General features: G+C 61.2%; 1 protein-coding gene across 3 annotated transcripts in view; it reads left to right on the top strand.

The window, feature by feature from the left end:
• Nucleotides 1–10,523, top strand: part of MAD1L1 (mitotic arrest deficient 1 like 1) — a 321,677-nt gene extending 311,154 nt beyond the window's left edge. For all 3 annotated transcript variants that reach the window (XM_044232773.1, XM_044232774.1, XM_044232775.1), the window contains one exon: nt 10,054–10,523. In XM_044232773.1, the coding sequence (XP_044088708.1) occupies nt 10,054–10,212 (159 nt within the window). In that variant the 3' untranslated portion in view covers nt 10,213–10,523. The remainder of the gene's footprint in view (nt 1–10,053) is intronic.
• Nucleotides 10,524–12,327: the final 1,804 nt, after the last annotated feature.

Raw genomic sequence — 12,327 nt, 5'->3', positions numbered from 1 at the left:
TGCTGCTTCAGTCATTCCACAAATTCTGATATTTTGTTCTTATCTTCATTCAGTTCAAATGACTTAGTGGTCTCCCTTTTGGTTTCTTCTTTAACCCAGAGGTTTCTTAGAAGTAGGTTACTCAGTTCCCAAATATTGTGAAAATTAATTCCGCAATTACCTTTCCGTTACTAGTTTCTGAATTAATTTCATTGTGGTCGGAGAACGTACTTTGCGACATGAATCCTTTTAAAGTCACTGAAATTTGTTTTAAGGTCTAGACTGTTGTCTCTGCAGGTAAATGTACTTGAAAATGATGTGTATTCTGCTGGAGGGCTCTCCTGTAAATGTCAGTTATGTCGAGTTCTTTGATAATCTTGTCAAGTCTCTTATCTTCCATCTATCAAAATCTTGCTGAGATTCTATCTTTTCCGCCAATTAAAGAGCGACAGGCGTTGACACCTGTGACTGTGATTCTGGATTTGTCTGTTCCGTCTCGTATTGCTGCCCCCTCTCAGTCGATGTATAAATCAGTCCCTTCATCGTTTCGAAACGGCCTTTTTCCCTCGTGATCCTCTTCACTGTCCGATGTCCGCATGGCCAGTCTGGATTCTGGCTAACATGCAGGGGGCAGAGCTCCTTCGTCCTTTTCCTTTTAAGCTCCTCGTGTCCTCACGCTTGCGGTGTGTTTCTTCGGAGCCACGTGTGGCCAAGCCTCGCGTCTGTGTGCAGTGTGCGGCCCCCTGCCTTCCCGCTGGGCTCAGACCATGCACGCCGGCCCCGATTCCTGCTCCGACCGGGCCCCGACTGCCAGCTCACCGCTCCTCTGCGTGGGGTGAACCGCTTCGTACAGACTCGCGAGTCTCCGTTTTTGACCTTGTACCTACGATGCTTTGTGATTTTGTGGGTTGCAGCAGGATTTGTCCTGTGCGTCTCAGCCTTCACGCAACGTGGGACGTGAGAACCCCATCGTGCCCGCCCAGTCTGCATACACCCCGCCGACCCGGCGCTCGCCTTCCTGCTGAGTCCGCTCCGCACAGACGCTGAGCATCCCAGCGCGGTGCTAGGTCTGTGGTGTGAGTGCTCAGCTGTCCTTTGGGGAGATTTAAGTGACAGCACATGTCGTCATGTGTCATTCGTGGAAGGGACAGGGCCCTCTCCTGTCTGTACTGCGTGAGCCCGTGTTCCAAGCTTCGTCGTCCTGAGACGGTTCTCACGTTCTGAATGACACATGGGTGGAATTCCGGGTTCACGGGTTTCGGATTTGCTGTTCTCTGTGGCATCCCCGGGCCACATCCTTGTGGCTCTGCGGGCCCGGGGCTGGCTCCCTCTGACTGTGTAAGGTGCTGACTGACCTGATTTGAGCAGTTGGATATGACACACCTCCGTGTCATCCCCTTCAACTCCCTTTTGTGCTTGGGGTTCGTCGGGCTTCTCGGATCTGCCAGGTCATACTTCCCCTCACGTTTCAGGTGTTTGGGGCCATTCTTTCTTGAGTCTACCTCTTCTGTCATCCTGCGTCAGCCATCTGTCACGAACAAGCGTGGTGGCGGGTTGCTCCCAAAGGTCCACACTGCAGCTGCCTCGCATCTCTTGGGGGTGGACGAGTCTCCTGAGTGCACTTGCAGGGGTGTGGGTGATGCCGCCAGCCAGAGGCCCCCTTTGATCCCCGTGACACGGCAGCTTGCCTCATCAGCTTGCCATAACAGGGGCGAGTTAACGTCCACGCTGGGAGCCAAAAGCCACGTGCCCCGTTACACTGCATGGCCTCAGCTCAGAGAGGTGAGGTGCGGAGCCACGGCTCTCCTGGAGCCCTGATCTCCGGCAGCGTCCCTCTGTCCCTGCACCACTCAGTCACTCTTCAGAAAATTCAGTTGCCCCGTGAGCCCCACACACAGGCATTCCGCCTGGCCCAGCCTGGCTGGACGGGAGACAAGGGGCTTCCTTCCAGGTTCTTGTTCAGTCACGTCATTGCACTTGAGGGCTGCTGGGGTCCAGCCCATCTGACAGATGAGGTCCAGCCGGCCCACGCTCTCCCAGGACGCCGGGCCTTCAGACCCCTCCCGTGGCTCCTTGCACTCGGCCCCCAGCCCCCACAGTTCTCCCCACCTTCTTCCCATGATGGTGTCAGTGTCCCAGGACTCCCCGCACATTCCCACCGCGCCGATGGTCCTGTGTGTGCGCAGGACCGGGAAGGAGGCCTGGGCCAGGAGTGGAGAAGCGGGGCAGAGCCTGGCCCTGGGCTCACGGGCTGAGATGGGCGAGGCTGCCGCAAGGACCCTGGGTCCTGGAGCCCGCCTCCGCCCTGCTGCCCCTCCCCCGCGAGGCTGCGGGAACAGCTGTGCAAACTGGAGCGCCGGAGGAAAGATGTGGCGCCGTATAAATAGGGGAATAATAATAACCGCGGGCTGGAGACGGATCTGCAACTGTGGGGGCGCCTGGCCTTGCCCTCCCCGCAGATCACGCTTGGGAGAGGTCGCCCCTCGCCGGGACGGTAATTCCAGCACCGCCGGTATAATTAGCACATGCAGCATTGAGACGTTTTCTCGGCACAATTAAGCAGGGATAATTGGGTGAGCTATTTCCCCGCGTGCTGGACATTCTCTCTGCCAGCGCGTTCTCTGGAACTTCATGCCGGGACAGCCTCCTCAGCATTCTGTCCAGCTTGTCCTGACCCACTTGCCACCGTGTCCCTCTGCCTGCTGGCTCACGCGGCGGCGTCTGCCCGGCCTGCCCATGTTGGCAGATCCCTGAGAAGAACAGCCTTGCCCTGCCCTGAGGGACACCGGGGGTCAGGACGAGCTGGTGCCGGAGCCGGGGGCGCGGGGTGGGGGGTGTTGTGCAGGGCGTTCTGGGAGCACCTGTGGGCAGCAGTGGCCAGAACGACCTCTGCACCCAGCCTGGCCTCGAGGGTGGGGCCACTCGCAGTGGACAGGAAGGGAGACCAAGCCCACAGAGTGGCTGATGGCCTGGGGAGGGCCGACAGGCTCGGGGTCGGGGGCTGGGACAGGTCTTCTAGGCAGCAGGAGCAGCTGCGTGCAGGCTGGGAAAACCATCCTAGGGGCCAGCATGGAGGAGGAGTCCCATCTCCCCACGCAGAGCACAGGCGGGCCAGGCGGCAAGGTGACTTCCACCATGCCCCATGGCCGCATGGCCTGGGACACCTCGGGGTAGGAGGCAGCTGGCCTTCACATGCCTATAGGTGGGGTGCTTCTGGGGCTGGCAGCCAGGTGCCCCTCCAGGGCCAAGCTCATACTTGCCCTCAGACCAGCAGGTGGCCCCAGTCCCAGACACAGGGCGTCCCCACAACAGCTGGGTCTCGCACAGGGCCGGGCCCCAGCCTGCCGGTGTGGCCCCCACACGTGCGCATGTGGCAAGGACGGTGTGTTCTCAGAACTCAGCTTCCATGAATATAATTTAGCTAGGCCTTTTTCTGATTACAGTTACAACGTGCAGTCACAGAAAAATCTGGGAAGTGCAGAAAACCGTAAGTGACCGTGTTTCATCTCTGCTCTCCGAGCTACTCACGGTTACGTTTCATTGTTTACACACCCTTTCTGTGGGTGTGAGTGTGAACAAGGGAGAGCGTGAACCACCGCGGTGCAAGCTCACGGGGCTTTCTCCACCCCGGAAGGCCAAGGTGCTTTCCCGACGGACGAGATGCAGCCGCTCTCCCCAGATCACCTGTAAGCACGTGACAGATCTGGGGCCATGTCAGAGTCTCAGCTTGAGAAACCCAGACTGTCCTATGAAGTGGGGAGCGCTTGGGTGTTCTTGCGGCCAGATCCATACAGGATGTCTCCTCTAGCGGCTCCAGGAGCCGGTGTGCGCCTGCAGCCCAGGTGCACGGGCCTGGTGCTCGGTGGGGAGGAGGCTCGTCCCCGTGGTGCCGCTGCGGGGCTGCCCCTGTCCCCCGTGGCCTGGGCTCTAGCAGGTCACCTCTGTGTGCGGCCCCGCAGGCCGGGAGCTCTCACACACTTGACCTCTCTGCTCAGCCACGGCCGGCGTACACACGCGACCTGGGGTTTGCCGGAGTGCCCAGGGTTGCACAGCTTCCTGGTGTAAAGCCAAGGTTGAAGCTAGGTCTGACCCAGTGCGGGGCCTGGGTATTGGGCGGCACCCAGAGGAGGCTGCCCCGGTGGAGGGGTCCGCGGACATAGTTCAGGTAGTGTCTCAGTGTGGAGGCGCTTTTCATCCCCGAAGGCCCAGAGTGCCCATGAATGGTGGCAGGAAGGGGTGTGGGCAGGAGCACTGAGCACTGTCCGTGCTCACTGGCCTGTGCGGTCCACCCTGCCCTGTCCCTGTGTAGCCACCCCACCTGGGACCGAGCTGCACAGTGTGGCTCTGCCTGAACTGGCCTGACCTCCTGCCACGCGGCGGCCCCCAGGCTCTCGTCCCTGCCCCTCCCCTCCCTCCTACACGAAGGCCCAGGAGCAGCGCCGATGACAAGGCCGAGAGGGGAACGGCCACACTTCACGGCAGGCAGGGCCGCCTGGAGCTGTGTCCAATTAGACACAGCTGTGTAACCTGCTGCCCACAGATCTGTACGCGAGTCCTCATGCCACTGAAGACAGCCACTGATCAGCCTGCCTCCCCCGGCCCCTGCAGCCACAACCATCCCACCCAGAGCTGGTGGGAGCCGGTAAGGGAGCCTAGAGCCGGCCTCTGGGCATCCGAGCACATGGGCGAGGTGAGGCGGCAGGGCAGTGTGGGCCTGCTGTCCGTGCCTCCCCCGCTGCCTGTCCTGACTGCGGCCGCCTCATGCTCACATGTCCTGGGAACACAGTGGACCCAGCGTCCAAGAGCCTCAGGCGTAAGGCTGGTTGTCCCCGTGGCTGGTGCTGTGCAGGGGGCCTGGCTCAACCCTACCTGGCGGCCCCTCGTTGCGCCTGACATTGCCGGAAGGGCCCAGACCCAGGACTGGCAGCTCTGGGCCCCTCATGAACCTGCAGTGCGTCCTCCCAGGTGGGCCTGTCCTTCCTGCTTCTGGCTCTGTCAGGAGCAGACAGTGGCCGTTTGCCTGGGATCCATCCGGTTTGTCCATCTCTGTTTTTTTTTGGTTGTGCTTTTGGGGTCTAGTCTGAGTATTCTTTGCCTGGTCTCAGATCTTGAAATGTTTCTTCTCTCTGTTTTAAGTATTATTGTTGGGTTTGTTGTGTTTATTTTTTTATGTTTTATGTTTATGTCTGTGATAGATTTTGAGCTAAATTTTGCATGAGGTGTGAGGTTTAAGTCAAAATTCTTGCTTGTCTAAGTAGGAACGCCCAGCCGCCCCAGAACCGTGTGTGGAAGAGGCGAGCCTCCTCCCTGCGTGGATGGCTCCTGCCCTCCTGTTGGGGGTGGTGGGTGTTGCTGGTGCGGCTGTCTCCAGGAGCTCTGTGGCGTCCCCAGAACCAGGACCACGCCAGCCCCACGCTCTCGCTGCTGGCGCCACTCCAGCCTGAGGAGGGGTCTCATGGGGAGTGGCTGTGGGGTCTGGCAGGGGCTCTCCTGCGGCCCCTCCTGGCCTGTCATCCCAGCGGCTCACCCCACCAGCCTGACGCAGAAACAAGGTGCCCGCGCTGGGTCTGGTCATCTGTTCTGCACGTTGCTGGAGTCAACTGGCTGAAATCCCGTGAGGGTTTTTGCATGTGAGTTCATGGGAACCGCGCGTGTGGACTCTTCCTTCTCCGCTGTGCGTGTGGGCGTCGCGTGAAAATGCTTCTGCGCAGGACGCCTTCCCTCTGCTGTGTTGGCTGGAAGGGACACATGAGGTGGTGGTAGCTCCCGTTTACATATCTGATAAACTTCCCCGTGAGACCATCTGGGATGGGAGCCTCCTTTCTGAGGAGCTTCTTCGTCACAAACTCCGTCTCTCCGGCGGCGGTCGGGCTGCTCGGGTCTCTACTTCATCTTGGCTGAGCTTTGCTGCCCCGTGGTTTTCAAGGGATTCCTCCGTTCCCGGCTGTCAGATTTACAGGCATAAACAGTTTTTCATAGTGTTTTCTTCTTATTCTTGTAACAGCTCCAGGATCTCATTTCTGATTTTGGCAACTTCTGTCTTTTCTCTTTCTCCATTAATTTTTTTGCTGTTTTTCAAGGGACCGGCCTCTAGTTTCAGTAACTCTCTCCCTTGTTTTTAATTTTGTTTATTCCCCTTGATCTCGACTCTTCCCTTCTTCCTCTGGTCTCCCCGAGGTAAAGCCTCAATGCCCGGCAGGCCCCCCCTTCTCTAGCAGGGCACCCAGAGCTCCGTGTCACCCATGGCTCTGCCCTGTGCACCCCACAAGGCGTGATGGCACGCCTTATCCCATTGGGCCCACTGGCCACGGAAGTGGGCCATGTGACCTCTCGTGTCTCATGCACTGAGCTGAGGCTCCTGAGTCACTGTGACATGTACCGCCTTCTGTTTTCAGACCCCAGGGTGTTCAGGTCGTCCTGCATTACCCACCCCCCCGGAGGTGATGGGACCCTGTCATGACAAGGTGCGATGCCACAGTCTCGCAGAAACGATACTCAGGTCCCTGTGTCTGAGGGAGTAGCATTTCTGCTCCCTGTTTTATAGTTTTGTTGCATTGTGCACGTCTTGTCTGTTCAGATCAGGATTTGGGGACCCACCCCTTGCCATGGGTTCATCTCTGGATTCATCCTGATTCTTCACACATGGGACAGTCGTCGGTGCCCTAAGCAAAAGGTGACCTTGCACGTGGCAGGCAGCCCCTCATGCTTAGGCCCTTCCTGCAGGGCTCACCACCCCCTGCATTTGGGGGGCTCGGGAGGGGACCATTGATGGGAGCTCTTGTCTCTGCTTTTCGGGCAGACAATTCTTTTCTCAGGGCATCTCATGAGAGGGGTGTCGCAAAGCGTCTGCCAGCTGGGATGCCACAGACTTGAGGGTGGCCAGACTGCATTTAAAAAATCCGTTTCGAGCCAGGCATCGCATGAGCACCGCACACTTCCCTTATGCTGACCCACAGCGGCAGAACCCTCCTGCCCATGACGCCCCCAGCTCCCCTGCACTGACCCTTCTCCACAGACACATGCCATGGTGGACGGACCTGCTCAGTGAGGTCTGGGCCGATCCTTCCGAGGGAGGCCCTGCCCTGCCATCCGGAGGGAGGAGGAGGCCCCGAGGCGAGGCCCGGCTGAGGTCTGGGCTGCTGGAACGCCTTTCGGCCAGCCGTGGGCAGCGCGGGCCTCGTTGTGGCACAGGGCCCCTCACGCCACAGGGCGGCTGCCGGCCACACCGCAGCCTGTCACTCCCGGACGCCGGGGGCAGAGGAGGCAGAGACACAGCCATCAGCCCATAAATATTTCCAGCCGCAGCCAACACGTCTTACTGGGCAATTTGCTTTTTAAAAAATCGCTCTCTAATTTTAAGTGAACAGCCCCTAATTAGAGTGATTTACAAGGTACCTGGGGACTGGGTGGTATTTGCACACAGCGGAGCCTGGCAGAGATGGATCCGCGCTGCAAACTCAGGGGCGCGTTCTGGCAGCCGCATGGCGCCACACCGAGCGAGGACTCGGCCCTTCTGACTGTGGAGTGGGCAGGTGCGGCCAGTGGTGGCTGGTGGGTCGCAAACGCTTGGCTTTGCCTTGACTTGGGTTGAGATGAGAACATGGCTTTGGTCACACCTCCTTCTAGCCCACCCAAGGCCCGGGGTCCCCAGGGCCCCGTGTACAGCCAGTGTCGCCATGTACCTGGCATTCTAGAGTGACCGTCGGCGCTTCCTGAATGCCAGACCTGTGGACTGATGCGTCCGGGACGGGCCTTGTGCTGGCTCGTTCCGCTGTGCTGCTCCTCAAGATGGGGCTTCCGGGCTGGAAGCCTCGAGGGACGTTTGATGCATGCAAACAAAGCCTGGTCAATGTCCGCAGCCCCAGGGGACCTGGGGAGGCACGCAGAGAATGACATTCTTCCATCTGAGCTAGTGGAAGACCACCTCTGTCCTAGGGGCAGGGGTCCCGGGCAGGCCCGCGTGCAGAGTGAAGGTTGCCGGTTTAGGGGCTGGTTGTCCCTCAGCTGCCGAGCCAGGAGAGTGCCTTGGCCTCCCTTGCCTCCCTCACCTCAACCCTGCCCTGCGTTGGCTTCTCCCCCCGACAGCTGCAGAGAATCAGCCCCTGTGACATTTAGGGGAAGAAATCCAGATTTGAGCAGAAGGCAGAAATGAAAGGATTTTCTTGGTAAAAGGTCAGAGTGGTTTCTCTTACTTTTGTTTAAAAATGGTTTGTGTTGAACTCTGACAAGGCTAAATGTAGGAGTGGACAAGGGAACAGGGTTGGCTGCTCAGGGAGGGGGGAGCAGAGGCCCGTCTGTACTGCAAACCAGTGCGGGGAGCACTGGGGGCCTCTCCGGGCTCATGGGAGCACCGGCAGAGGGCAGGCTGAGCCCTCTTTGGCTCTGGGCTCTTGGAGGGAGCCCACCTCCCTCTCACAGGCCGGTCCAGACCTAGGACCCGAGGCATCCACAGCAGGGAGCAGGCGTGGCAGGGGTGGTTCCCAGGGGAGAAGGCTTTCCTCATGAGAGCTGTCCAGGAAGGAGGGATCCTCCGTCATCCAGAGTGGGGAGTCTCCAGACAGGGGGCAGCGTGGTCCTCAGGGCAGGCAGTGGTCCCCAGCCCACCCCTGAGCTGCCCAGGTTCCATGTGCAGAGTGGGAAGGAAGCTGTTCTTTTGGGGGTGCTGTCCCCCAGTGACCCTACTCAGCTCCTGACACCCCATATGCCGCCCTGCCATTGCCACTCACCTTGCTGAACGGGGTTCAAGGGACACAGGGTTCTGTCTGGCCAACAGTCGCACCTTCCCTGGCAGTGCTCCCAGCCCACCCGGCAGGCAGGAGCCCCCAGACACCCCCCCAACCTGCTGCCACCAGGGGGCATTCCTGAGGGCTAGCGCTGGCCCCAGGCGCTCCTACTCCCCAGGCTCAGCTCCCTGCCAGGGGGGGCCCACAGCAGAGCGGGCAGGGTGCTGTCCGTGGTCAGGCAGCCTTCCCTGCTTCTGGGAGTCTCCCAGGCACTGGGAATCCCCTGCCTAAGTGCTCAGGCACCCTGAGATCTCTGTCCACACTCCGGCCCAGAATCCCTGGCTGTCCTCTACCCCGTCCCCAGGAGCACCTGGCCTGGAGAGCTGGCCCTGCGGCCCAGGCCCAGCTCTGCCCAGACCTGCCCCGTGACCTGGGGGGGGGGCCCAGCTCTCGGGGCCTTGGTCTCTCCCCAGTTGCACGTGAGGGGACGGCCAGCTGGTTTTGGGGAGCCCTGCCCTGGGCCCCACACAGTGCTTGGAGCTGAGGCATTTGGAGGCTGGTCTCAGTCACCGTGGGATCGACTTGTCTTCTTCCACACCCTCCCCAGCCCTGAAGCTGGAACCACCCACACACACACACACACCTGTGTTCTCCGGGACTGCCCGGCCCCCCAGCCCCCCCCAAGCCACTTCCTAAAGGCCAGCAGGACTCTAGACTGCTGCTCCCTCACTACGCAGATGGGGAAACTGAGCCCAGAGGGATATTGTCAGCAAGGCCACCTGAGCGGGGTTACGATCCCAGCAGTGCTGCCTGTGGGAACCCCCTCTTCTGTGGCCAGTATGGTGTGATGGGGAAGAGATGGAATGTGAACTCGAGAGGCAGCCCCACGCCCCACCCAATGGCCAGTGCCTGCCCTGGGCATGAGGTTCCGGCACGGCCTGCATCCCCTGGGCTGTTCATCTGAGGAACAGGAGGGGGTGTCCGCACCCCCAGAGAGCTTCGCAGCCTTCCAGCACCACTGGGGAACGTGCAGGCAGCTGTCCTCATGCGCCAGGGTCTGAGGACGGGGAGGGCTGGATGGGACAACTGGGAGGAGCAGTCTTCTAGATCCCGAAAACGCGGGTGAGACCACCGCCCACTAGGAAGGAGGAGATGCCCAGCCTCTCTGGGCATGGGGGCAACGCTGTACCTGTCTGACCCCCACCTACAGCAACTCTCCAGGGGCATCATAGGACAGGGTCTCTACTGCTCCCTGTCCTGTCATGGGGGGGCCCGAGGGGAGGGGAAGGGGCAGCCCCAGGCCGCCACCATGCTGACCGCTGTCCTCCCTGTGTCCCGCCTCCCCTCGCAGGCCACGGGACCATCGGGCGCCAAGATGCAGCTGCTGGAGACGGCGTTCTCGAGCTCTGTGCAGGAGCTCATCGAGCTGCACCTGCTGCGGCAAGACAGCATCCCGGCCTTCCTCAGTGCCCTCACCCTCGACCTCTTCAGCCGCCAGACCGTGGCCTAGCCTGCACCCAACCCCCGGCGGCAGCCGACCAGTCAGCTCCACGGGGGAGGCAGGCAGCCACTCCCCCGACACCCCCAGTCCAGCTCCGGGGCCACACACTGGCCCTCCTCCCAGGAGCCCTGTGGGTGTCCCCTGGAGCCAGCGGGGGGCCGAGCTGCCAGAGGGACAGAGGAATCCACCCTCCCCCTCCCCCAGTACGTGCACTGTGGCAGGTCCAGGTGAGGCCTGGGGGCCGTGTGGCCTCCCCTCCCCAGTGTGGGCTGCTGGCCAACATCCCTGCTCCTCATGAAATAAATTTTGCTCCTTGGCCACCCTGCCTGTCTCGCTGTGTGTGTCTGAGCGGACAGGCTCGCTCTGCCAACCCTCCATTTGGCCCCGAGGCAGACACTGGACACCAGGGGACAGTGGGTCATGGCCCAGGTGCCACCATCGCCTGCAAAGGAAATGGAGCAGGTGCTCAGATGGGGCCGAGTGCCCACAGCGCCTCCTGGACTCCAGACTCCAGCTACCTGCCTACCATGTGGACTGGTGTGCGGCCTCAGATCCTGGCCAGGAAGGAGGCTCCAAGCACCCGCCCGTGGAAGCCCGGTTGGGACTCGCCGGGCCTGTCATGGGTATGGGGGTCTTCTGAAACCCCATGCCCCCATAAAAGAGTCCAGCCCTTCCACAGTCCCATCCTCGGTCTAGTGCCCTTGGGACGAGCAGTGTGCACACCCGGGCACCCAGGGCTCAGTTTGCTGCAGGCCAGTCTGGGGCCCAGCGACAGGGGCTGCCTGCTTGGGAAGGGGACCACGCTGCAGGTGTGGGAGGGACTACGGCCTCTGTGCTCATAGCTCCGGGCGTGAGAGGGGGCCCGCCGACCGGGGGCCTGGAGGCCTGGGAGGCCTGGGGTGGGGTCCGCCCCCTCCCCCAGCACAGGAGGTAGGGGGACAGAAGACGGATTGCCTGGTGTAGGAGGCCGGAGCCCCACCTCATTGACATGCACAGCTCAGCACGCCAGGCCTGTCAGCAGTCATGGGGAAAATGAGTCCTGACGTCAGCCGCCCTGGTGTCTGCGTCAGTGGCGCCAGCCCGTGGCCGGGCAGTCTCACCACGGGCACACAATCATGCTGTGCACTGAGCCCGCTATCTGAGCCCAGCAGAGGCCGGGGGAGTAGCCTCAGCACCCCAACGCTGCCAAGTGGTGGGTTCCGAGGCCCCTGGCAGCAGGGGATGGGGCCAGACTAGGTCCACCTGCTCCCTGGAGCCCAGGGGGCATGTGCCCTGCGTGTCCCCTCTAGGCGCACATCCTGACCCCCAACCCTGGCCTCCTGCCCCCACATCCCCAAGTCCCCTTACGCAGCAAAGCTGAAGGAGACCGGGGCCGTTCAGCTCTGGAGCTTGGACCGTGGACATGGGCCTCAGAGACAAGGCCTGCCCCGGAGCCACCACCAAGGTCAGCTGCAAGTCCACCAGGCTCTCCTGCTGGGACCCCGAGCCCCCTGGCTCCTTTGATCACAGTACAGCCGGGGAGTGGGGGACCTTGGCTCTTCCCACTCTGCAGATGAGAGAACAAGCCTGGTGTGGTCAAGGGGCTTCCAGGCCATGAGCCAGTTGGAATGGGGATTCTGGCCCAGTGTGGGGGACTTCATGCCCTGCACAGCCCGAGGTGACCTCCGTGGCCCTGGCACCACGTGCTGCGAGCCCCCAGCATGCTCACGTCCTCCACACAGACGACACTCAGAACCCCGCTCCCCAAGCAGGAGCCAGCAGCATGGGGAGGAGACTCCTGGGGGTCCCGGCTTCAGAGTGGACTCATCCCCTCAGATCTTTGTGAGCAGCCACTGTGTGCGGGGCTCTGTTCTAGGCACAGGGGACATGCCAGCCCGAGCCAAGCCCTGGGTCTCATCCTGCCCACCAGCAGCCTTCAGGGAGGCGTGGGAGCCCTTCTGCTCAAGCAAGTCTGTACGTACCAGCACCATCCCTGTGGTGGGAGGGGGCCGGTGCTCACTGAGATGGCTTAGGAGGGGGGTCCAGCTGGGCCCTGGCAGCAGCTGGGACCTCAAGGGACAAGCCGAAAGATAGGACAGAAACTTTACCTCTGCGCAGCAGCAGCCAAGGGAGTGGTGAGCACCA

This window comes from Neovison vison, chromosome 14 (genome assembly GCF_020171115.1).
Source record: "Neovison vison isolate M4711 chromosome 14, ASM_NN_V1, whole genome shotgun sequence".
NCBI lineage: Eukaryota > Metazoa > Chordata > Mammalia > Carnivora > Mustelidae > Neogale > Neogale vison.
This window is presented reverse-complemented; position numbering and strand designations above follow the sequence as displayed.